Source organism: Gymnoscopelus microlampas (assembly GCF_963454915.1).
Source record: "Gymnoscopelus microlampas genome assembly, chromosome: 2".
Taxonomy (NCBI): Eukaryota; Metazoa; Chordata; class Actinopteri; order Myctophiformes; family Myctophidae; genus Gymnoscopelus; species Gymnoscopelus microlampas.
In genome coordinates, this window is record NC_139939.1 from 40,146,321 (window position 1) to 40,171,991 (window position 25,671).

At 43.3% G+C, this 25,671-nt stretch overlaps 2 protein-coding genes across 2 annotated transcripts in view; one reads left to right on the forward strand and one right to left on the reverse strand.

Moving 5' to 3' along the window:
• Positions 1–11,278, forward strand: part of frem3 (Fras1 related extracellular matrix 3) — a 38,899-nt gene extending 27,621 nt beyond the window's left edge. The window contains exons 8-24 of the mRNA XM_084072911.1: positions 211–420; positions 786–983; positions 1,118–1,282; positions 1,789–1,971; positions 2,109–2,239; positions 3,112–3,270; positions 3,510–3,813; positions 4,310–4,441; positions 4,736–5,067; positions 5,902–6,094; positions 6,496–6,600; positions 7,171–7,298; positions 7,625–7,759; positions 8,567–8,693; positions 9,087–9,274; positions 9,373–9,519; positions 9,805–11,278. Of these exons, the coding sequence (XP_083929037.1) occupies positions 211–420; positions 786–983; positions 1,118–1,282; positions 1,789–1,971; positions 2,109–2,239; positions 3,112–3,270; positions 3,510–3,813; positions 4,310–4,441; positions 4,736–5,067; positions 5,902–6,094; positions 6,496–6,600; positions 7,171–7,298; positions 7,625–7,759; positions 8,567–8,693; positions 9,087–9,274; positions 9,373–9,519; positions 9,805–10,395 (3,428 nt within the window). The 3' untranslated portion in view covers positions 10,396–11,278. The remainder of the gene's footprint in view (positions 1–210; positions 421–785; positions 984–1,117; positions 1,283–1,788; positions 1,972–2,108; positions 2,240–3,111; positions 3,271–3,509; positions 3,814–4,309; positions 4,442–4,735; positions 5,068–5,901; positions 6,095–6,495; positions 6,601–7,170; positions 7,299–7,624; positions 7,760–8,566; positions 8,694–9,086; positions 9,275–9,372; positions 9,520–9,804) is intronic.
• Positions 11,279–11,424: 146 nt separating this feature from the next.
• On the reverse strand, positions 11,425–24,389 carry smarca5 (SNF2 related chromatin remodeling ATPase 5). Its single transcript, XM_084072921.1, has 24 exons — positions 24,062–24,389; positions 22,761–22,904; positions 22,447–22,613; positions 21,660–21,760; positions 21,192–21,292; positions 20,902–21,081; positions 20,419–20,574; positions 20,111–20,242; positions 19,949–20,017; positions 19,719–19,828; positions 18,927–19,153; positions 18,715–18,836; positions 17,897–18,049; positions 17,406–17,538; positions 16,752–16,900; positions 16,361–16,483; positions 15,823–15,930; positions 15,284–15,397; positions 15,065–15,187; positions 14,450–14,582; positions 14,018–14,136; positions 13,532–13,744; positions 13,049–13,162; positions 11,425–12,809 (listed from the first exon to the last, which is right to left on the reverse strand). Exons 1-24 carry the CDS (start codon positions 24,137–24,139, stop codon positions 12,744–12,746), a joined length of 3,135 nt encoding a protein of 1,044 aa, XP_083929047.1. The 5' UTR covers positions 24,140–24,389; the 3' UTR covers positions 11,425–12,743.
• Between the last annotated feature and the right edge of the window lie 1,282 nt (positions 24,390–25,671).

Below are 25,671 nucleotides of genomic sequence, written 5' to 3' on the forward strand. Positions count from 1 at the left end.
GGTTTTAATGGGTTAATATGTTCTTGAAATGTGCCTCATACTTTTTTTCACAGTTTTGTATTGTATTTTACATCATGCTGTAAAATATGGTAACTTTTCCCATTTTGTTTTAAACTCATCAGTGTTACTTGCCGATTGAGTTTTAAATGTGCTCCACAAATAAAGTTGGATTGCATTGGAGTCACCTCTGTCTCTGTGTCTCTCTGTCAGCTGGCCTGGACTATGTCGGCATCAGCCGAAACCTAGACTTCGCTCCAGGAGTGACCATGCAGACATTCAGGGTGACCATCCTGGATGACCTGGGCCAGCCAGAGCTGGAGGGCCCAGAGACGTTTGACCTGGTGCTGAGGATGCCCATGAACGCTGTGCTGGGAGAGCCCAGCAAAACCACCATCACCATCAACGATTCAGTCTCGGACCGTGAGTCTCGCACATAAACATACAGGCACATAAACATGCAAACACACATTTTCTAAATATTTACAGTAGGTTTCACTGCATGCTTATGGACATGAGCAACCACAATTACCATGGTATTTGATTTTTTTACCGTGGCAGCTTGGCTTATTTACATACAATTTTCCATTTTCCATGCAATGTGAGATAAACACAGGTTCCAAACAACAGTCAGTAGTTCCTCTTCTAAAGCAGGATTTATACTTAGTTGCACACCAGCGTCGCACACCGAAAATGGCAGATCAACAAGCTCACAACACTTCGTAGTGTGACACGTTATGAAGTAAGTATACATAAGGCTTAACGCAGTCATATCCCTGTGTTTACAGTGCCTAAGGTGCAGTTCAAGGAGGGCAGCTACAAGGTGGACGAGGCTGACGGGGAGGTCACGGTCACAGTGTACCGTAGTGGTGACATCAGCCTGGGCTCTACTGTACGCTGCTACACCCGCCAGGGATCTGCTCAGGTCATGATGGACTACGATGAGAGGCCCAACACTGACGCTTCAGTCATCACCTTCCTACCAGGTCAGAACCGACATCATACCCTATCTGTCTGTCTGTCTCTCTCTGCCTTCTCTCTCTCTCTCTGTATGTCTCAGTCACAACCTGTGTCTCCGTTTCTCACTCCATGCATCTCCTTTCATCTCTTCCATCTCCAGGTGAGAGTGAGAAGCCGTGCGTGGTGAAGCTGGTGGACAACTCCATCCACGAGGAGGACGAGGAGCTCCGTCTGGTCCTGGGATCCCCTAAGAGCAAATCTCCCTACGGAGCTTCCATAGGAGAGCAGAAAGAGACGGTGGTCACCATCACGGACGAGAAAGACAGTATGTTGCATTTTTTTTTGTATTTCGGTGAAGTATATGAGTATATTAAAACACACATATTAAGCTGTTGAAATGATTGCATCATTGCACATAAAAACAAGGAAACTCAAACTAGCTGGGGGCGGCCATAGCTGAGTGGTTAGTGAGCCCGCCTGGGGAGCCAGACCCCTGGTTGTCCCAGGTACGATTCCAGGCCATGACAGCAATGTGTCGATGTGTGTTCCCTTGAGCAAGACTCTTCACCCCTAATTGCTCCCCGGGCGCCAATGGAGGGAGAAGGCTGCCCACTGCTCCTAGTTGTTATAGGATGGGTTAAAAGCAGAGGACGAATTTCACGCTATGTGCATATACAGTATATACATATATACACATAATGTGACAAAATAACACCCCAAAGGAGTGGGGACTATTCTATTCTATTCTATTCTAAACTACTGCACATTTTGGTCACTTTAAAGTCTGAGGTGCTCGATACGTCAGTCCAACTGTCCTTCCTCTGTCCTCAGAGCCCGTCATCCGTTTCTCGGAGATCAAGTACAGCGTGCGTGAGCCCCAGGTGAAAGGAGATGTGGCGATTGTGAAGATTCCTATCCTGCGTACCGGAGACACGTCCAAGGTCTCTGTGGTCAGAGTTCACACCAAGGACGGCTCTGCCACCTCGGGAGAGGACTACAACCCCCTGTCAGAGGGTAAGGGACCAAACCATTCAGATAGGAAATTAGAAAAGAACCACATTAGCCTTAAATTTGGGCAATTTTTCAAATGATTTCAAACATTCAAACATTTAAAGATTTTTTTGCGTGTGTGTGTGTGTGTGTGTGTAAAGATGTGGAGTTCAAGGCGGGGGAAAAGGAACATTTTGTGGAAATTGAGATCCTGTATGACGGTCAAAGGGAGATGAGAGAGGCTTTTATCGTCCACATGAAACCTGATGAGAACATGGTGGCTGAAATACAGGTGAGACACACACACACACACACACACACACACACACACACACACAGAGAAAAACATCACAAGAAGCCATCAGCTGTGCCATGGGGCACACTCTTGTACAGTACGGCGTACCTCGGCACGTGAGCATGCGTCCAGTGTCAGTGTGTTTAAAATAGAGAGGCAGCAGCTGCCGCTGCTGTCAGCACGGCACAGTCACAGACCCTTATAAAAAGCTTGTCCCGCTGGAGAGGGATGCTGGGAGGAATGTGTGCCAGAGCCAAACAGTAGACTGACCTATAAACACAGCTATGTGCATTCTACACAGTCACTGTACCACCACCTTTCACCTGATAGGAAAATATTTGTACTGTTAAATTCATTATTAGCTACGACCAAGCAGCTAGTGTAAGACACTGCCAGTCGGTTTGTTGGTCTAACATTTTTATGTGCTGCCATAATACAAACTTTCTTCTATTTTTGCGTTGTACGTGAAATCTTAACTCATCCTAACTCACACATGCAAACTCTAGGCAAGCCATTGATGAGTTCATGAATGGATGGAGGGATTCATTGAGTTTAAGACATTCATCTCAGGCGGGGACATTGATTGGTGAAGCAATAGGAAGCGGCGTTGGAATCCAGCGCCTGGGTTTGGATCCGCCCTTCAAGACCATCGATTGGGCTCGTTCTTTCAGTCTAGGGCCCCATTGACTTTATGAGATTACACACACACACAAGCACACACTCAGATTGACCCTCTTATAGACGGCTGCAGAGCAACAGAAAAAGTTAACAGACTGAAAGAATAGATGGATGGACCGATGGATGAATGAATGAGTGGATGAATGTACAGTGCAGTCTTTTAGTAAGTCTTGTGTGACTTCTCCCACCAGATGAACAAGGCCATGGTGTACATTGAGGAGATGGACAGCGTGGCTGACGTCACCTTCCCTGCCGTGCCTGTGGTGGTCTCGCTACTTATGTACGACGACACGGCACGTGCCCAAGGCAACCCCCACCCCTCCACTGGTTACCCCGTTGTGTGCGTGACGGTAAGTGGGACCGTGCCCATCTGAGGGCCGTAGCGAGGACAAACTCATCAAGTACACATGAAGGACACAAATAACTCACACGGTGTAACATGGCATTTACACTGTAAAATCTTCTCTTCATTATTACAAATGGATATTGGATACCTCAACACTGAGGATTTTATTGTGTAGACAGACTCTAAGTAGACAACAAGCAATTTGTCATGTTTTTTCTAACCCCTGCACACTTTGACACACAGGCCTGTAACCCCAAGTACCACGACTTCGACAAGACAGGCTCCATCTGCTCAACAGAGAACATCAACGACACCCTGACACAGTACCGCTGGATGGTCAGCGCCCCCACCGGCTCGGACGGAGTCACCAGCCCCATGAATGAGGTGGACACCAACACCTTCTTCACCAACACCAAGTCCATCACCCTGGACTCCATCTACTTCCAGGCCGGCTCCAGGGTCCAGTGTGCCGCCAGGGCCTTCAACATCAACGGAGACGCAGGTCTGGAGCTCTCCAGCCCCATCGCGATTGTCAGCAAGGAGGAGGGTGAGTGCTGTAGAAAAGCGGGGGATGGGATGGGGGAGGAATGAGCACAGGAGGAGATTACGTGTGTATCGCAGGAGGCTTGTGGATTCAATACAATCCCTAGGACCAACCAGTCCATAGACCAACTAGTAGGGGTCAGCAGTGACAAGACGACACACAAGTGTATGGGGAATCAGGAAAATGGCATAATGACTGAACTGGGAGAAATCATAAATAAAAACAATGAGTGCTCATAATAAATGTGCACTTAATGTGATAGTTGAGGTTCTTACAATTAGGTATCCCACAGGTATTCCACAGTTCTTGTCAAGTAGCTGTTTTTAAATTGGCACAATGGTGGTCCACTGAAACCTTGTAAACATTTTGTTGCAATTCTAATGGAAACAAATGGGGTCTGCTACTAGGCAGTAGTCGACTGGCAATCTAGTCAGTGAACTACATGAAATGTTTTTGTTTTTATAGTACCTATAATTAAATCAAATACATTTTCTCTTAGGTATGTGTCAGCCTCGTATTCCAGGTACAGTTGGAGCTGAGCCGTTCTCTGCTAAAATACGCTACACCGGACCAGACGATCCAGACTTCCCCAACCTCATCAAACTTACTGTCAACATGCCTCACATGGACGGTGAGTGACCAACTCTGTTCCACATGAACAGCCTGCGTCAACATGAACATTTCAACCATTTTAGGCAACAATTGCGATTCCTTTTCAAACAATTGCAATCATACATGGGTCTTTTCTTAATTTAGCCTATGCCTCCAATTCCACATGATTTGTTTAATGTTTCCTATAGATATTTGTGTATATTATGTTCCTGGTGAGTTTGTGCAATTTTCATTCCAAAACGTTTCCCATTTGGGAAAACAAGAGTCCCAAACCTGAAGTTGAGGAACAAACTCTCGTCTCTCTGACCAACAGGAATGCTACCTGTGGTCTCCACACGACCCATGTCCAACTTCGAGCTCACCCTGAGCCCTGATGGCACACGGGTAGGAAACCATCGCTGCTCCAACCTGCTGGACTTCAACGAGATTCAGACGGGCCACGGCTTCATCACCGACGCCACCAAGAACCCCGAGATCATCGGCGAGACCTCCCCCTACCAGTACAGTGTGGCCATGCGCTCTGCCAACTCGCTCCGCTTTTACAGGAACCTCAACCTGGAGGCCTGTCTCTGGGAGTTCACCAGCTTCTACGACATGTCTGAGCTGCTCAACGACTGTGGAGGATCCATTGGCACGGACGGACAGGTACACATTTAGAAGATGCTGGTGGCCACACCATGTGGCTTACTTACCCATCCGTCACTCCTACCGCACTCCTCACCACTGTCCTTGCACCATTCTGACATACTTCTCTGTCACTACTGACTTCCTCATGCATTACCACACTTCCTCTCTCGGCACCCTATCATAATGCTTTCTGTAGGTCCACAAAGAAAGACACAGTGTAACTCCTTCTGACCTTCTCTATACAGTACTTCTCTATCAACACTCTCAGGGCAAACACATCTCTTCTAGTGCTCTTCTTGGCATAAACCCATACTGCTGCTCGCTCTAGCTTCCACTATTCTTTCCTATAACTTCATGCTGTGGCTTATCAGCTTTATAATCAGCTCTGTAATTACTACAGCTTTGTACATCACCCTTGTTCATGAACATTTTTATCAGTATACAGTACATACATTCTGATATTTTTGAAAATATAGATTTTTAAAATATTTTTTGAAAAGCTTTGGAAATTCTCACCTATAATGACATGCCTAAAATAGGGCTCCCAGGGTTAATGTGGTTAACTAATCTATATACAGTACATATTCAATTATATTAATTCATTCATGATTTTGAAATAGCATTGTTTTGATTAATTTTACCGCTATTTATTATTATTGTTATTTTATATTATTTGACAGATCATGTCACAGTTATTGTTTTGACTAATTGTGGAATTGTGTTGTATTTGTATGAAGGTAAAGGTGAATGCGTTTGTGTTTCTGTCTCCAGCACACTGACGTTACGTCCAAGCGCCAAGCTTTGATAATGCCTTGAAACTAATCATAAAAACGTTCAATCCTTGCTCTTCAGGTGTTGAACCTCGTGCAGTCGTACGTTACGCTGCGCGTCCCTCTCTACGTGTCCTACGTCTTCCACTCTCCTGTGGCCGTGGGGGGCTGGCAGCACTTCGACCTGCAGTCTGAACTGAAGCTCACCTTTGTGTACGACACGGCCATTCTGTGGCAGGATGGCATCGGCAGTCCACCTGAGGCTGAGCTGCAAGGTAACCGGAGCACTTAATACCTACACTGTAAAACCCTAGAAGTGTTCATTGAACTCTGATAGTGTGCAAATGTAACCAAATGGACTTGTAAGGCTCCATTTTGTTACAATTGTACACTATCAGACTTACAAACGGATAAATCAACACTTGACCGTGTACCCCTAATGCAAAACGAACAAACATAAAAACATTGAAACATCACATTTATGTTTACAAAAAAATAACTGTGCCAAAGATTCTACAAAAATATATACATTTTAAGTCTAAGTATAGTGTCCCAAGCATAAGCAAGTACGTAGTCTACATACTGTATATGAAAATATATTTTCAGAAGCAATGTGAAATATGTGTTATTTGTAGGAGTCATGTATCCAACTAGAATGAACATTTGTTGTTTGTAGGAGCCATGTATCCAACCAGCATGAGGATCAACGAGGAGGGACGTCTGGTGGTCAACTTCAAGACGGAGGCTCGCTTCAGGGGCCAGTTTGTCATGTCTCATCCAGGTATACATCCATGGTCACACATGCACACACACACACACACACACACACACACACACACACACACACACGCACACGCACACACTTAACCTATCCCATACGGCAGGGTCATTCTATATTGCCAGCTCCTATTGGATTCCACCGTGGCCCACATCCTCTCTGCATCTATTTCTGGTCTTCCACACTGGGTGTCCTTCCTGTGTCAAAGCACCAGGGGTCACAACAGCAAATGTCAAAATGACCCCAGACCGTTTACGGCGTGGAGAGAAATAGCGCAGACAATCTAGAATGTCAATGTTTCAACACAAATACACCCCCCAAGTCCGCATGATAAGTACTGAAAAATCTGTATGAAAAAAATGGACTTTACTTTATGTACAGTATGCATTGTTTTTGTCTTATGTTAAATGTATGTGTGTGTGTGTGTGTGTGTGTGTGTGTGTGTGTGTGTGTGTGTGTGTGTGTGTGTGTGTGTGTGTGTGTGTGTGTGTGTGTGTGTGTGTGTGTGTGTGTGTGTGTGTGTGTGTGTGTGTGTGTGTGTGTGTGTGTGTGTGTGTGCGCGCTCCCTCCCAGGATCCGGCCTGTCATCCATGGTGATGTGTGCAGACCACCCTGGCTTGACCTTCAGTCTGTCCTTGGTGCGGACGGAGCCCACCTACAACCAGCCCATGCAGCAGTGGAGCTTTGTCTCGGACTTTGCTGTGAGATACTCTCAATAATACCTGTGTGTGTGTTGAGCTTGTAGATTAGCTATTTTCTGTATTTGTGCACAGCACCGTTGTACAACAAAGTATGAAACAGGGCTTATGTGGTTAAACAAATATAACAGACTAATTGATATAGTCAATTTCCCTTTTTTTGTTTTTGCATCAATTAGTTGATATATAAAAAAATCTAAAATGTTATCAAAAACACTTCAGGAATATTTAATTAATCGGAAGAGTAATCAATAGAGAAATCACTGGGAAAAGAATGGACAGTTGTAGTCCTAATGCTTAGCATATGTATTTCTGTGTGTGACCTGTAGGTGCGGGACTACTCAGGGACCTACACGGTGAAGTTGATCCCGTGCAGTGCGTCTCCCAACGGCGAGTTTAGCATCCCTCCCGTCTGCCACCCCAGGGAGCCTCTCACCTTCGACATGTCCATCCGCTTCCAGCAGGTCAGCAGGGGAAAGAGAACATCAGCTTAATAACTAAATGCCAGGACATTACTGGCAGAACCCACTGAACCGTCAGATCCAAAAACACACATTGCTCTCTATAGCATGGGTCTTCAACAGGGGGGTCCGGGACCCCTAGAGGGTCCTCAGAGTCACTACAGGGGGGCCACCAAATCTTTGTGTGATTGGAACAGTTTTTTTTTTACATTAAACCCTAGCATCCCTATTCTGGGGGGTGGGGGTAACATTTGCAGAAAATAGCAGATCTACAAGCTCACAATGAGTCCCACTGCGACGCGTTGTGAGCTTGTAGATCGGCTATTTTCAGCGAAGAGGTTTGGTGTGGAGAGGAAAAAAGAGCACATTAAGTACAGAGCCAGAGGTCAAGTTTGCTAAGAACTTATAGCCTTGAATTCAGACTGATTCGCTCTGTTCGGCTGATTATATTTGAGTTATTATTACTTTAGTGAGTTTAAGTGGTATGTCTGAAAATGCATATTAAAAATAATCCAACATAGAAAAGATAATGTCCTCATATGCATATAAAAAAGATAATGTGTAAACAAATAAAAACAAAAACGTTAATTTACACAACACTGATGATAGATAGTGCTGTCAAACAAGTCTATGAAGTTTACGAGTCTACGAAATCTATGAAAAAGTTAACTATGAACACAATTGTATACAATATGAAGTGGGGGACCGTGCTTTCTCTCTCTTTCTCAGCTAAAATGGTTGTTGGTCTGAAAAACGTTGAAGACCCGTACCCAAGAGTTTAAAGTATTAACCCTTTGTTCTGTACTGCAGGTGAGCGATCCAGTGGCAGCTGAGTTCAGTTTGAACACCCAGATGTTCCTGCTGTCTAAGAAGGAGCTGTGGTTGTCTGATGGCTCCATGGGCTTCGGAGAGGGAACAGATACTGCTTTCCAAGAAGGTACTGCAACACTGACCCCTAGTGGAGGTTAATGATCATTACAGCTGCAGGCCCTGGTCGTCTCTACTCCTGCACTACCTAAAGCAGAAATATACCTAATATATAAATAAAGTAACTACAACAGCTGCTGGATTTCAATGCATTAGTTTCAGTGAAGCATACTTAAATTTAGCTGTTAGAATAAAAAGATAGATTTACCACAACAATAAACCATAGATTTTTGCATCAGGGGGGGGGGCATAAACCAGACTATTGTGTTTAGAAACCTTTCTGAATCATTATTACTTTTATTTAAAAATCGATATCTCATGTCTTTATTGGGATTTTTATATTTTCTGACATGACATACAGCCCCGATTGACTCATCATCTCTCCCTTCTTCATTGGTACCAGGCTCCTCCATCTATGGTCGTGTGATGGTGGACCCAGTCCAGAACCTGGGAGACTCCTTCGCCTGTAGCATTGAGAAGGTTTTCCTCTGCACCGGGGCAGATGGATACGTACCCAAGTACAATCCCACTAACAAGGAGTACGGCTGCTTGGCAGACGCTCCCTCACTGCTCTACCGCTTCAAGATCCTGGTAAGATCAAGTACAGTCACAGCAAGGAGCTGGGTGTTGTAGAGGCAGCATTTACACTCATCTCAAAAATGTACCTCTCCTCTCCTAACATTCTGCAGGACAAAGCCCAACCAGAGACACAGGCCACAGTGTTTGGAGACGTGTCCTTTGAGGCTACTCTGGCCCTAGACACCCCTGGAGGTCTGCCTCTGGTCAAACAGCCTGGATCAGATGGCTTCTCACTCTCCTCAACTCCTCTCTTCCAGGTCTGGATAAATGCACACACACACACGTGGTTGTAAAGTAGACATAGGGGCGACCCGATATCCAAATTGTTAGGGCTCTAATGCCTGACAGCGAGTCCCTGGTTCGATTCCCCGTTGGCCGGACCATTTGCTGTATGTCCCCTGCTCTCTCACTATTTCCTGTCTCTATACAATGTAAAAAAATCCACAAAAAAAAAACAACTGAAATTGGACAAAAGCAATAACCGAAACAGACCTTTTTGTTTTTTAATCAGCTAAAACATTGTGTGTGTGTCTGTGCTTCAGGTTGCTGCCGGTCGTGAGTGGTTCATCCACACCATCTACACGGTCCGCTCCCGAGAGAACGCCAACCGCCACCTTGGCAAGCGCAGCCTCGAGTACCTGCACCACAGCCTGTCGTCTGTGGTCGACCAGCCCCAATCCCTCACCTCTGAAGTGGCTGTGCGCCGTCGCCGTGCTGCCCCTGCCTTCCCCGCTCCTGATGCGACCCAGGACATTGGCGAGGATAATAACCGTGGTACCAACATCCAGCACATCTCCCTGGACCGCTCAGACCGCATGGTGGTCAACCAGCGCCAGCCCTGGTCCCCCGGCCGCAACCAAGAGCCCTACCTAGAGCGACCCCTGCTGGAGAGCTCGGGCAGGGAGGCGACGGACTCGTCCACCTTGCCCATGCTGGTGGGCCTTGCTGGCCTGGTCCTCCTCATCTGCCTGATTGCCACCGTGGTTTTACTGCTGCTACGGCGCAAGAGGAAGGAGAAGAAGCTCAGTCAGGTGCCTTCTAGTTCCTACGCTACCTCCTCTTCCTCCGCCTACAACAGCTACAGTGGAGGGCCTGCAGGTGTGTGGAATAGGTCAGACAGCTCTGAAGTCTAGCGGCTCCTCAACAATCCCTGACACACACACGACACCTGATAAGACTATGCCAGTCTCCTCCACCACAGTGCCTCTTCCTCAAAGCCCAACTCCTTAAAGCACTGAAGAAAAGATCAAGCCAGATCTCTGAACTCTGGACGGCAGTGCTGTATGTCAGTGCTTCTTCAGGCCCTTTATGTACAGGTAGCATACACACGCCAGAGTTACTGATCCCCAATGAAGCACTGTGGGTAACTCTTCATGTCATTTACCTGTACATGTATGTATATTTACAGGTTGCTGCGCCCTCTATTTTGCTGTCTGTAATAGATTGGCACTAAAAAAGAAGGGGCTGCAGCCCCCCCACCATCTGAGGATTGTAAAATGAACATATTTTAAGCCTTTCCTAGTTACTTAAAAATGCGTATTCACACCAGCAAAAGTCAACCTGATTTCTCTTGGTGAAAAGTATGAGATTTTTATAGTGCTCCAAAAAAAAGAAAAAGAAAAGCAAATTTAGTTTACCAACTTGTTTTTATTATTGTAATTCATTGTGTCAACCATTATCTTGTTATTTTTTTGTGGAGAGCAGAGTAAAATGGATTGAATGTTTTAAGCGAATGGTGATATGATAAATGTGTGTTTTTTTGTAATGTTGACAATGTAATGACACTTGTGCTTTACAAAAGCCACGGGTGCACTTGCCCACTGCAGAATGCCATTACGGTGCTATTCAAAGGGATTGTAATTGTGTCATTTTTATTCTTTTTTGAGAGTGCTACTGAACTATCCTTCAGAAATTGTTTTTATACATTTTTGTTCAGGTCTTTTGAGAATGTGTTTTAAAAATCACATGCAAAGCAATCTGTGTAAATATCAATGTAGGACTACATGAGCAGAAAATGGTATTAATACACTGGTGAAACTTGAAAAAAACCCAACAACTTATAGGACAATAAATCAATCTATGCTGTGTATGACAAGTCCTGAGAAAACCAATACAATACATATTTCATCTTTTTATGTTTTTTCATAGGTTAATGCTATTGGTCATCCTTTAATAAATTAAGCCATATTTTATACTTCACCGTTTGACAGTGCTGCACAAAAGTAGTGCAAATAGATCTATAAGCTCTAAGTCTGTAGATCTATTTTCGCTACAGGGACGCCAGGTTGAAAGTTATCAAGTCTGTCTGTGGGTTATTAATATTTCTCCACTGAAGTGTATTACTAAGAGCCTGTCACTAAATAACTACATTGGATCCATTGGAACGGATGTTCTTTTTCCTAAAGTAAGGGTTTTGGACATACATGGCTACCCAGCGACGACAATAGTTTCCCTCCATCGTTGATATAACGCATCGAATCAATCTGCTTAACGACATTGGGCACACCTGTTTTGTTTGTTAATAATTTTACGTGTCTTATTCTCTAGAAATTATTTTGGAAAAAATATTTATTTTTCAATCACTTCCAGATCCCATGACCTACCAATACAAGACAAACCCTAAAATAATTTCTGGCCACAAGAGGCACAACTATTTTCTTTGTCAACATGTTTCATTTATTTTGTTAAAAATGTTTTTTTGGAAATTGTATTTTTTCTTCCGAGTGTCCAGGTCACATGACTTATATCTAATAAGAATACTACACACTTGAGTGTCAATGTTAAAAATGTATTTAAAACAAGCAGTTTTCTTTCTTTTTTCTACAAAAGGTTTATTTGTGACGTTCAAAAAGACATTTTCTACTTCACATAGGAAGGTATTAGGACAAAAAAAGTATATTTAAAAAAGGGGGTACATCATTGTTTACAAGCAATGGAATGTGGTACAACCAACAAGCATAAATACATTTATCTTAACTCAAGTACTAGAAAGAAAAACAAAATGTAGAAAACGAAACAAAAATCAACCAAAAACTGCACAGCTGCAGTGTGTGCATACCTAGGGTGAGCGACTAACATGGCAAACCTGAGCACTTCCTAGAAAATAACCTTCTAGAACCAAACGCTAATGTAACCACTTAAGCCTGTTTTATACTTTGTCACACGAGGGTGTTGCACAGCAAAAATAGCCGATCTACAAGCTCACAACACGTCGTGGCCCATTGTAAGCTTGTAGATCAGCTATTTTCTCAAACATTTTTTTTGAAAGTTTAACTTAACTCAAAATAAGGAAACCAGGGTTAATGTGGTTATTAAAGTAGCGAAGTAGTAATTCAGTCCACTGGGAGGTTTTCTTTTTGTGTGTACAGTACAACATCACCATCATCACAACCCTTAAAGAACAAACATAGACGCTATGATTAAACCTAGAACTAGAGCTGGCTGCCGCTGTTACCTCCCTCCACTCCGGGGGGGGGGGCTTTCACAACTTGAGCTTTTTCCTGCGCCCACGTCCGTCTGGGGTTCCCTCAGATTTGCGCTTTTGTGCCTGGGGAAGCATGAAAGTAAGAGGTGGTAAATAATAAGGACAAGGGAGGAAAAAAATCTGTCTCAATGACTTTACAAGCAGATAGTGCTGGGTAATTCATAGTGCTGCAGAATATTGTAAATATTGAAACATTGTAAGTACTTTTAATGAGCCGTAGGAACTGTGTGAATCACAATAATTTGAAAACTCATCATTTTAACTTTGACCACTGCTGCTAGCCGAGGATGTGGTTGTCTTACCGAGCCACTAGTCTTTGGGCCTCGCTTCTTCTTTTCTGCCTTCTCTCTCTCCTCTAGTTCCATGTTCTCCCTCTCTATCAATGTGATCAGGGTGTTACATCTCCTTTGGAGCTCCTGCACACACAAGCACGAAAAGCACAGGACAACATATACATGAAGAAACAGACTTACAATGGGATAGTTATTACACTTTCAAACTAAGCAATATATCATACTCAAATGGCAATGTCATAATAGTTTTAAAATGACAATTAATGGATCATATTCTAGCTTTCAAAAATATTGGCAACAGGGTTCTTTTTCATGGTGATGTCCGACTATCAAGGGCAGTAGATACAGATATAAATGGATACAATCATATAATACAAATCAAACAACAGATACCACAGTAATACGCCCACACATTCAGAGTCACGGCAACCCAGCAGGTAATAATGCTTTACCTACAGGCTACAGTAGGCGGGATTATGTCAGACTACTCACCATGGCCGTCCTGGACTTGAGGAACCAGTCGAAGCGGAACTGTGGTGAGTTGCGTATGCACTGGCGCAGCTCGTCGTACACGCTCTCCTTGTCAAAGCCTAGCTTGTGTAGCATGCAGATAAGGAAGCGGTCCTCCTCCTCTGTGTAGTTCTTGCCCTTGTTGGTGCCGTAGGAGATACGCAGCTGGTGGAACGGTGCCTTGTAGCGTCCAATCTGAACACACACACACACACACACAGGTTAATTTAGATGTGATGGGAATTAAAAGACAAAATAATCTGTATTTACAAAACACCACAGCCTGTCTGCTTTGATGAAAACAAAATCACAGCAGAGGCAGAGCTACTGTCCTAATTGCCTCAATTAAAAGTCAATTAAGAGATAAGTACGACTTTACGAGTGCAAGACCTGAACATGAACCATCTAACAAACTTAATTAGGTATTTTAAACGGCAGTTGGATGCCATATGGCTGGCGGCTTGCTACCTTGGAATCCAGTGCCTTCTTAATGCTTATCCTCCTCTGGATCCTCGCCTCTCCTCTCTCGATTTGAGCCATGATCTTCTCAATGTCCTGGAGCTCGTTGCAGCGCTCCCAAAACACGGCTATTAGAAAAGAGATACACACAACTATTGATATACTATATATAAATATACACTTTATATAAACAAATTCCACAAGCTCTCTCTCACTGTAGTCGTCCCCTATACAAACACAGGTAATACCATGCACAGAGAACATGCCAATAATCAGTAAAGCATGATTTATAGTTAGTTGTGCAACAAAAATAGCAGGTATACGCGCTTACAACGCATTGAGCTTGTAGATCTGCAATTTTCTCCCCTGACACTGCCGTGCAATTAAGTACACATCGGTAACTGTCCTACATTATGTAGTAATGGTGAATTGCTGCATTACCGGAATATTCCATAACTTCTTCGGGCGTCTTGCCTTCCACCTCTCTGGCGATGTTCTCGATGTCGTCTCTACCCCACTTCTCGTTGGCTTTGATGAACTGATTAAAGTCACGTTTGTTCCAAATGGTGAAACCCTGCAGAGAAGGGCAACTGGTGAAAATGTGTCCAGTAATGATACAACCAAAAGGACATGTTTTATATAAGTTCAAGTTGCAGAGGTAATAAAGACTGGAGCAGCTCAGAATAATTAGTAAAGTTTTGTAGCAAATCTTTGAAAATATTGGAGGGAGGGGGTCCTTGGGCCTAAAACGTTTGGGGACGCCTGGTCTATGACATATGACTCCACATTTGGTCTAGGTTTCAGCCAGGTCAGAGGACTGTCTTTATCAAATGAAAGCTAAAGATTTCAAGTATAAAACATGTGAAACATTTGTGGAGGTACTTGTGTGGCCTACTGGCAGCGTGCCGTGCATACAAAGTTTGGTGCTGATCGGTCCAGTAGTTTGCAAGATAAGGTCGGTCGGTCCGGACAGGCGGTCGGATTTCACATCTAATATGTTTGTTGAATGTGTGAAGGAGGCGTGTACAAGCTAAAATAGGGAGACCGTCTCAGTACCTGTGAGAGAAGGTTCTCCTTCTCTTCCAGCTCCTCATCCGACAGGGCCTCGGCCTCGTCAATCTTTCCCTGTTCCTCCCTCTGGTGCAGGGCAGAGTTTGGCATTTCTGGGTTACGAGGAACCTGAAGGGGAGGCAACGCACATTCAGTTAGAATTTCATTCAATGTTAATGTGCTGGGAAAAAGGTTATCATCAAGTGAGGAGGTGATTTGCATTACCTTGTAGCCAATGGTCTTCCTATAATAAAGAATCTCTTTCTCGAGCAGCTCAAAGAGACGGGGAGGGAAGAACTGGAAGTCCTGGACATTGGGTTGCTTGGGCGGACGAGGAGCCTGGAAAGGAACAAGTGAGGTGTCTTCAAAACGCCTGGTAACACTTTTCTTCAAGTATTGCTCGCAAAGTTTTAGGAGGTTCAGTAACTTGCTAATGTGAGCTATCTTGGCTAAATGTCATTGTTTGGCATTTTGATAAACTATAGCTGTACATGGAATCCTCCTGTTGACACTGATGAAACCCAAATCTCAAACAAAACAAATCAGTGTTAGACTTAGTTTAACACTGTTTAAAACAGTTTACAGTTTGATGCAATAGCTTTGAGTAGGGGTGGTCGATATGGTGAAACTAACATAAAAAAGGTATCATGATGAATATCGTGATTGTTATATTGGCGGAAAAGAATCGTGATATAATATTTTGCCATATCGCCCACCCCTAGCTGTGAGTATTGTTTGAAAAGCCCCTTTTCGACCTACAGTACCTTGGGTGCTTTTGGCTCGCTGACTCTCAGTGCTTCTCTGAAGTAAGCATCCACAGCGTAGTTGGCCTTCCTCTCTCTCTTGGGCGGCTCGATCCAGTTAGTGATGACCTGAAGGAACAGAGGGCAACATCAAATACCTGTAGTGTACACTGTTCATTTGAGTAAAAAAAAAAAGTGCTCAGGAGCCGAGATAGTCTTTTTCAGTAATACTGTAAGTTAAACAAGAAGTGAATGGAGAAGCAAAAAAAAAAAAATTAAACTCGTTCTTGGCACTGAGGGCATTCAGAAAAAACTCTGGATATTTGGCACTCAGAGAGTTAAATATACAAAACATAAGTAATCTGTAAACAGCTGAAGATGCACATTTGCTACTGGACTTAAGTGAATGGGAAGGGTATGTTCTGATTAGATGTATTATTATATATTTCTGAAACACAATGTTTATTTGGATCTGATCTGCAAGCAACACCCCCGTTCATCCCTTGAACAAGACTTCCATGACCTCGGGATGGGGGTACATGAGCAGTATTTAACCGACCTTTTTCTTCTCCCTGTAGTCCTCTCCTTCAAAGTTGTAGACACTGGTGTTCTCTGTGTCCATGGAGAAGTTCCTCAGGGAGCTCTCGCCCATGTTGGACATTTTATCCTTCAGCTCGTTGGTCTAGTTAGCATACGAGATGGTAAAGACCATTTGATATAGTTAAAAACAAAGAAATAATACCCTGCATTAAATACCATGTATGAAATTAGTTTATAAATAGTATGTGGCAATTTTATTTCATTTGACAATACAATGGCAGAAGAGACACACAAAAGACCAGAAGAGAGACACAAAAAAGACCAAGGTTCAGATTAGAGTATGTCCCTGTAACGTGCTCACTGATGTAGCCACCTTCGTGGTCTCACACCTGCAATATTTGTTCTCTCACCTTCTTCTCTCCCCGCTCCAGGATCACATTGATGTCGTCATCTGTGATCTCGCTCTCCTTCGAAGCGAACACGTGCGTGGCGCCATGGCGAATGATGGAAAGCATCTCGTCCTTGCCCAACTTGTTGGCGCTGGGGTCCACTAGTCTTCCTAAAATACAGTTGAGTAAAACAAAAAAAATCCATAGTTGAACATTTCAAACCGCAATAAAATCTAATATAGTATTAAATGACAGCAATGGATGATCATTTTCTGGTCTTTTTTTAGTTTTATCATTTTATTTTTCTCCCCAATTTAGTCGTTCCGCCAATTGGTTCCTCCCAACACACATGTCTGTGTTGTCACTGCTGTCGTATCCTACTGGCTCACCTGCCATTGAGGAGCCCGCACCGGGAGGATGTAGAGCCTTCGTGCTACTCCTCCCGCCCAACACTCCCCGCTGACGGGTGCCGCCCCAGACCGTAGGAGTTCATGCAATGACCAATATCACCCTCCCCAGCCGGCTTAACTTCCCCAAACACGGGCCACGGTGGATTCGAACCCACAACCTCCGTTGTGATGGGCAGGGACTTTACCACTGCGCAACCCGAGCGCAGTGGTAAAAATCTATAAGAAAAACGTGCTAAGCTAGGTGGACCACTAAAGGTTTTGGTACCTTGTTGGATGACAATGGAGTCGAGGCGGAGCTTCATCTCGGCTCTCTCCACAATCCTCTCCTCCACTGTGTTCTCTGTGATGAAGCGGAACACGCGCACCTGCTTCTGCTGACCAATCCTGTGAGCTCGGTCCTGAGAGAGACAGGTGGGAACAGTTCCATTCATACAAAGATATAGGAACATGGCTAAAAGAAAATACCAATCAGACTAGAAATCCCATCATGCTGAAAACATATCTTTCTTTCTATGTATTTATTTAGATTTAACAAGCCATTTGTAATAATAGAAACACTTACATTTCAAAGTGTAAAAGCCATAGTACCCCATGAGGATCTTCTTTACTATGATTCACTGAGTACTTCAGTGTTGCCAACAAAACTCAATACATGTGGGATTACAATAACATTGACCTGGTATCATGGCTATATATCCTAATGTTATTTTACTGCTCTGTCAAACAGAAGTGAGGATTTTCTTGTTGAGTACTGACCATTGCCTGCAGGTCGACTTGAGGGTTCCAGTCTGAGTCATAGAGGATGACTACGTCAGCTGTGGCCAGGTTAATGCCCAGACCGCCAGCCCTGGTGCTCAACATGAAGATGAACTTAGAGCTGTTGGGCTCATTGTATGCGTTGATGGAGATCTGGAAAAACACAACATGATGACGAGGTAAATGACTAGTTATAATATTACTTTCTTAAATTATTATTAGAAGCTATACTAATTCTAGTAGCCTACTTGTGTATTTAATAATAATTCACGTCTACAAATGTATTTCTTTTAATGGTATTTTAATAAAGAATAGATAATTAATTAAGAATGACAGACAGGATGAAGAAGAGGATATTGAAATATCATATCAAGGTCCATTATTTATTGGGCATTTGAGCCACAGATGGACCACCATTTGATGAGATTTAACCTCTCAGACCCAAGACTTAAAATATTTTGTTGTCGTTGGATAAGATTTTGTCCACAATTCCATGCTGTATTGATGTTGGTACCATAGGAGAGATAACAGGCAAACGTTGATCAAAATAACAATTATTCAATTAAGTAATGCTGATGTTTAACAATCATTTAACTCTTGAGAGTGTAAAATTAAAGCAGATGGACCCGTAAGGGTTCATTTGGTTTCATTTTACACTCTCAAGAGTTAAAGATCTAACCAGGGTCCATTTGGTTACCAACTCTAGCTGGGGACTACCTGGAACCCCCTCAAGGACCACAGGTGGTCCCCGGACCACTGGTTGAGAACCACTGCATTGGAAGAACCCATGATATGAGAGTTTCAAACAAACAGCCAACCTGTCTCTCCTCGTGCGGGGTCTGACCGTCCAGACGACAGTAGTTGAAGTTCCTCCACATGCAGTAGTCCTCCAAGATGTCCAGTATCCTCGTCATCTGACTGAAGATCAGAATACGAGAACCTGCGAAAAGAGGGGCAGGAGTTTAGTGTCCGTCAGTCAAATATATACAGGAAACCGGGGCAGCTGGGCCAATAAGACGTCTCTGCTCACCCTGCTCCTTCATCTTGGGAAGCAGCTTGTCAAGCACAGCCATCTTGCCACTGTTGACCACCAGGTGGAGGTCGGTGGTGTAGGGGGGTCCGGGCTCAGCTCCGTCAAACAGGTACGGGTGGTTGCAGCACTTCCTCAGCTGCATGAGCACGTTCAGCAGACGCATCTTGTCCGTCTTCCCCGCAGAGTTCAGGATGTCGATGTCCTTCATCAGGATCTTGGTGTACCTGAGTTTTATGACGATATTCATTGTAATTCATTAGTATTGAAAGCCTTAATCTCTATAGCAATTAACTAGAAGGTTTACGATACATACTTGTACCACTCGCTATTATTAAGACATTACAACATTCTCTCTCTCCCAGTCTCTTAACCCATGCAATCTGGGAACGCATCTGTCATATTAGATTTCTTTGGCTATTCAAAAATAGCAGAAATATAAGCTCAGCTTAGCTTGTTGTTGCTTGTTCTTGAAAAATCATGAAAACTCTCTCTCTCTTTCAATATATATATTTTAAAGCAAACATTTGTAAAATATTTTGTTCCAGGGACCGCCCCAGAAGCAAAGATTTGAGTTACAAAATGTTTGCTTAAAAATATGTATATTCAAAGATTTGTACAACTTTTCACTATTTTTCAAAAATAGCAGATCTGCAAGCTCATAGTGCGGCCCTCCGTGCTATGAGCTTGTATATCTGCTATTTTTTAATAGCCAAATAAATCTAAAATGACAGATGCGTTCCCGGATTGAATGGGTTAAAGTTACTGAAAATACTAGTTAGGGACACTTACCACTCTCTTTGCATCTTGCTCAGGCCCACATACATCTTAACCTCTTTCTTAGGAAGCAGAGACTTCTCCACATCGGCTTTGATACGACGGAGCAAGAAGGGACGCAGGACCTACACAGAATACAATGTAATTCAATGCAAAAAGCTGCCTGAATACACACAGACATATTTGCTGATAAAAATAGAACTATTCTCTGCGAGTAGAATATTCTGTTCCATAAAAATACGTACAGTGTGAAGACGCTCCACCAGCTTTGTATCACCCAGGCAGTTGTTTGTGTCGAACCAGGAATCAAAGTCCTTTGAAGACAAACAGAGGCTCAATTAGTTTGTTGATACGACATACCTAGTTTTCTACATTGAGGGACCACAACATTAGCACAATAAATATACCTCTGAGGAGTTGAAGACATCAGGAAGCAGGAAGTTGAGCAGAGCCCACAGCTCATGGAGGTTGTTCTGCAGGGGTGTTCCAGTCAACAGGAGACGATTGGTGGTTTTGAACTCACGCACAATTTCTGACAGCTACAGTAAAAGGAAACATATACATAATTAGGTCCATTTTTAAAATTAATGTTATTAGACTGTTTTGTCAAGGAGAAACAAAATGTCATTTCATTATGTGCTTTAGAAAGAAATCTAATTTGTGCTTGATGTGATCCAGATTTATTATTTAAGTCATGGAAGGCAGATGCACTGACCTTTGATTTCTCATTCTTGATCCTATGGGCCTCGTCAATGACCAAGTACCGCCAGTTGAACTTCTTAAAGACTGCCTTCTCAATGATGAGCATCTCATAGGAGGTGACGCACACGTCCCACTCCCCCGGCAGCAGCACGTCTCTGATCAGGGCCGTCTGGAGTAGAAAACAACCACATTCATTTCATACATTTATGGATGTTACAACATCCATTTCACTATAAGTCATCAAAGCCAGAATGAACAGATAAAGACTACTGATGATCTAAACAACATCACACACTGCTGTGTTGTGATGTGATGGAAAACAGCTGAATCTTGCTTTGTATTGTATTGCATTATGCACAAGAGTGCTGAGCAGGAATGTGCATGTATTTGCACACACACATTGTTGGTAGAAAATGTGAATCTGATCTGAGTCTAGACATTAATGATCATGAATAATTAGCCACAACCCAACAATGACAGTCAGACCCATGCCTACCCTCTGTTCTCTGTCTCCGATGAGGCAAACGGCGCGGAGCGAAGGCACCCAGCGCTTGAACTCGTTCATCCAATTGTAGAGGGTGGACTTGGGCACCAGCACCATGTGGGGTCCAGGGATGTTTCTGTAGTGCTTCATGTAGCCCAGCAGGGAGATGGTCTGCAGGGTCTTCCCCAAACCCTGAAGAGGGAAGAAAAAAACACATATGCAGGGTGTAAGTGAGAGGGAGAGTAACAGAGGGACACAACCACACACACACATTTGTAATGGGAACATTTCTTTGCATGTACCATTTCGTCAGCGAGGATGCCGTTGATTCCGTTCTCGTACAGAGAGATGAGCCAGTTTAGACCACGGACCTGGTAGTCCCTCATTTTGCCCGATTTGACATCTGGTTTTGGATATGAAGAGAAACATGACTTAATAACTTCATCACAGTTGCCATTGACAAAATGCCCTTGTTTCTCAAGTCAATGCAAAAGCAGATACTTGGTACGGGTGTTGGTGGGAGCCTACAAGTTAGAGAAGTGAACCGGGTATTGTTTCAGTTCCCTCAAAAAGACTAAACATACACTTATCCGAATTACTACTGTCAGTGTCCTTGAGCAAGGAACCCCAAGTACACCAGAAGTGGCCACAGTGGAAGACTGCCTGTTCTTTTGAATGTGTAAATGTATGAATGTAAGGCAAGTCATTGTTGTACAAGACCTTTGGTCGGCTTTCCCTTGAAAAATCATATTTTCACAAAAACTGCTTACAAGAAGGCGAGTCGTCAAAGCGTGTGCAGATGTTAGTGGTTTTGTTGCTCTCGCTTAGAAGTTCCTCATCTTCCTCTTGCTCTGTGCGACGATGACGATTACTGATGAACATAGAAGATATGATCAATATTTACTAAGATGAGAGGGGTCAGTAGAAAATGTTTTCTAATGGGACAGCTGTGCTAAATGGACACAAAACTATAGACACCAAAAAACACAGTATAATTGTATACAAAGTATAATACCAGCAGCAGATAACAAATATTCCCAATACTTGACATTGTAACATAAAAACAACACAGAGCAAGATAGTGACTCAATGTTTGTAGTCACTTGTTCAAAGAAGAAATGGTTCAAAACAACTCAACTTTGAATAGAAAGAGATGTTAGACAAAACATGTGATTACAAAAGACTAATCAAAATACAAGAACACTAACTTGTCTTTTTTGTTACTAGATTATGCTGCCTTCAAATCCACCCCTGGATTGTGCTGACCAGAGCAATGGTCACCGAGTTATGGCCATTTGAAGTGTTAAACACTGCTGTGCTAGTACAGCAGTGTGTGCAGTTTTGTTTTTAGGGTATGACTATTTTCATGGCAGACCCCTGAAGAGCATGTGTGCGCCCCTGGGGGCCACATGGGGCCCCTGGTGTGGCTCTTCTGATGGCAGACCCCTGAAGAGTGTTTGTGGCAAGCGGTCCACATGTGTGACGTCCACCGTCGACCCACAGTCGGTTGACACTAGGCAATTCTAATATAGGATAGGATGTAGTCATAATACTCACTCTCCAATAGAAAGCAAGGTTTGCTTCTCATCTTTCTTGACGCGGGGACGCCCTGGTTTCATCTTCAGTGGAGACGTGGGGGTCTTCTGTGCTGCTGGTTGAATGAAATGAGCAAACACCTCGGTTTGCTTCAACAGGTACTCAAATCTGTTGGTCCGGTCTGTTGCCTATTTATATGATGCACAAACAATAAGAAAAGAAAGAAATTAAATGTACATATTTAATTTAACAATAACCTATTACAAAAAGTACAATAAATCATATAAACCCCATGGTTACAGGGTGTAAATAGTGGCAGAGAAGTGGCGATGTACCATCTTCTCTTCATATCCTTCCTTCGTCCCGGATGAGGTGGCATCTTGCCCGTCAGCTCCAGCTTCTGATGAGGACGCATCCGCCCCCTCTGGCCCAGTTTCTGAGGACGACTCCTTTCCTGGCTCCAATGAGTCTAATTTCTCCTGAACATCAACAAACAGCACAAAGGGAAATCAAGCTTATTGACTGAGTGATGTTACTTAACTACTACGAGGCGAGCGCTTTCTAACTCCAATACTTATAAAAATAATCACCCGCATGGCATTTATTGACATTAAGTAGCTCATAAGATGTCTACGGTGTATTTTTATGAAACAAAAACTTGACAGATACAAAGAGGATAATCCAAGCTTTCCGTACAGCTGCAATGTTGTCAAGTTTAACGTAGTCTAATACAATCAATCAGATTGCACTTTTCTGTTTGGATCATGTATGGTCTGTCAAGGGTTGGTATTGCAGATATTAAAAGTAGGATCTAACATCTAAGACGGCTAGAGGAGACTGAAATACTGCAGCATCCCTCACTTAATTTCAGTCCAAAACAAAGACATGGAAAGTCAAGACAGCTGACCTGCAGATGTCCTCATCATAGCCCTGCCTGGTTGGTACAGTCGAAACTGTGTATACAAGAGGACCTTTTGGTTGAATATTTTACTATTAGATTGTTACAGTACAGTAGTACAGTCAAAAGTTATGTTAAGCCAGGATAACACAAAAATCCCAAAGGACTTGTTTCCATTGTGGTCTGACCTGTACCAGGGGATATAGGTTCGCTGGATGGATCACAGTTTGCAACTCTTCGCTTCGTTTAAACCTGATTTATACTTAGTTGCACACGCTGGTAAATAGCAGATCTACAAGCTCACAACAACGCGTCACATTCGTGACGCGTGGAGAGCTTGTAGATCTTTTATTTACCGAGAACGACACCAGCACGCAAGACGCAACTAAGTATAAATCAGGCTTTAGCGAACACAACATGATCCGACTAAACGAAAGCACGCAGTCAGTGAGTGGAGTTTAGAACAATGACCACAGTGCCGCTGGTAGCTAGCAGCAGCACTGGGGCCGAGCTAGCAGCAGCTCTTATGAAACACACATTGGTGATGATCTGAATGAACGGTCGGGCTAATGGCTAGCAGCTCACAACACAAAAGAGAAACTTTCAACCGGTTCCATTCAGGAGAGACACAGACACCCAACAGATAGAAGGTAGAACACCAACTCCATGGACTTTTAACGGGATGATGTGAGTGATCAGATGTATGTTGGTGGACCGCCGTCCCCTCATGTCTCTCACCTCCATTCCTCCGATGGTCTCGGCCACTTCAGCCTGCTCTTCCCGCTGTTCCACGCCGCCGTTCGCACTTTCGGACATTTTGGCCAAATGTACCGTTCCGATTGGAATAAAATCCCGTTATCCTCGTGTGCTGAGGTGTCTTTGTGGCTCCGCTGAACAGGCCGTTGTAGTCTGTCGCGGTTAAAGCAGTGATCGTATTGTTTATAGTAATGAAAGACAGAGGTGATGGTGATCATACGCAGAGCACGCAGCTAACTGCTAGCCTCTCTCCGTCATTCACCCGCGTTCTGCCCCCGCGTCACCAGGCTTTTTCCACCGCGGAGGAAAACACAGCGCCAACAGCACCCGGTGTGCAGTGTTGCCATATTCTATGAAAACAAGCCCAAAAGACGCGACTACTACCAGGCCACATGAGCACTTTAAACTTTAACAAAACAGAAAATATTTGAAAAACACAAAAAATGGGTATTTATTAAATATAGTATATAATATCATTAAATATTCAAATATGTTTTGACACAGAATCAAATGTTCTATGGTCATGATTCACCAGGATCCTGGATGGTTCCAGGCTTAAAATAATTTATATGGGCAAAATGAATGGGATTTCAATCTGTGGCACCACAAAATGGCCGCCACTGCGGCCATTTTCTGATATACATATACTGTATATCAGTTATTTTCAAAATATGTTTTAATCTGCTATTTAAAAAACTAGAATCTTGAAAAATGTGGAATAACATTTTAACACAAACCTGGTACACATATTTTCAGATGGGGGTCTGCGGACAAATACATTTGATGGGGGTCCTGACAGGTGGCTGCAATTTGGAACTGGCCCCTGTAAAATGTCCAACCCCCCCCCCCCCCGAACTGTTAACTGTACATATTTTTCTTTTTGATTTACTATTCGTTTCTATGATGTTTTTTTAAGTATTGAATACACATGGACCCCAATGGAAACAAGCCATAGGCTTTCTTGGGTTTTAATCCTTTTAGCAGACCATGTATAGAACGGTACTTTGTGCTTTTTTTGCAAACTTTTAATAAAGTATTCAATCAATCAACAACAAAAAAACGCAACATGCAAAACAAGTCCGAAGTCGCTTATAATAATCAAACATGGCAACACTGCCGGCGTGTGCACGGTGTCGCGAGATTTGCAGTGAGCCCATAGCCCGGGAGACTCTTGCGCTGTGATAGGCTAGTGGCCGTATGACGGTGTCACGCGCCGATCTATAAGCTCAGAACTCGCCGCATAGCGACGCCTTGTGAGCTTGTAGTTCGGCTATTTTCAAACATTTTAATACTTTTACTTTTGGGGTAGCCTAGTTTAAGTATAGTTTGATGCCAATACTTTTGTACTTTTACTCAAGTAACATTTTGAACACAGGCATTTTACCCCTGCCTTTTACTTGTAACAGATTATTTTTATATTGTGGTATTGCTACTTTTACTTATATGTAAATATCTGAGTACTTCTTCCACCACCGTTAGTACGTTATGTTGACACGGTACGAGAAAAAAACAAAAATCAGTTACTAGTGTAAAAATTCAGCATTAAACCTTGTACTTATGTTTGCTTTTTGTGAGGTAGGTGGTTTACTAGA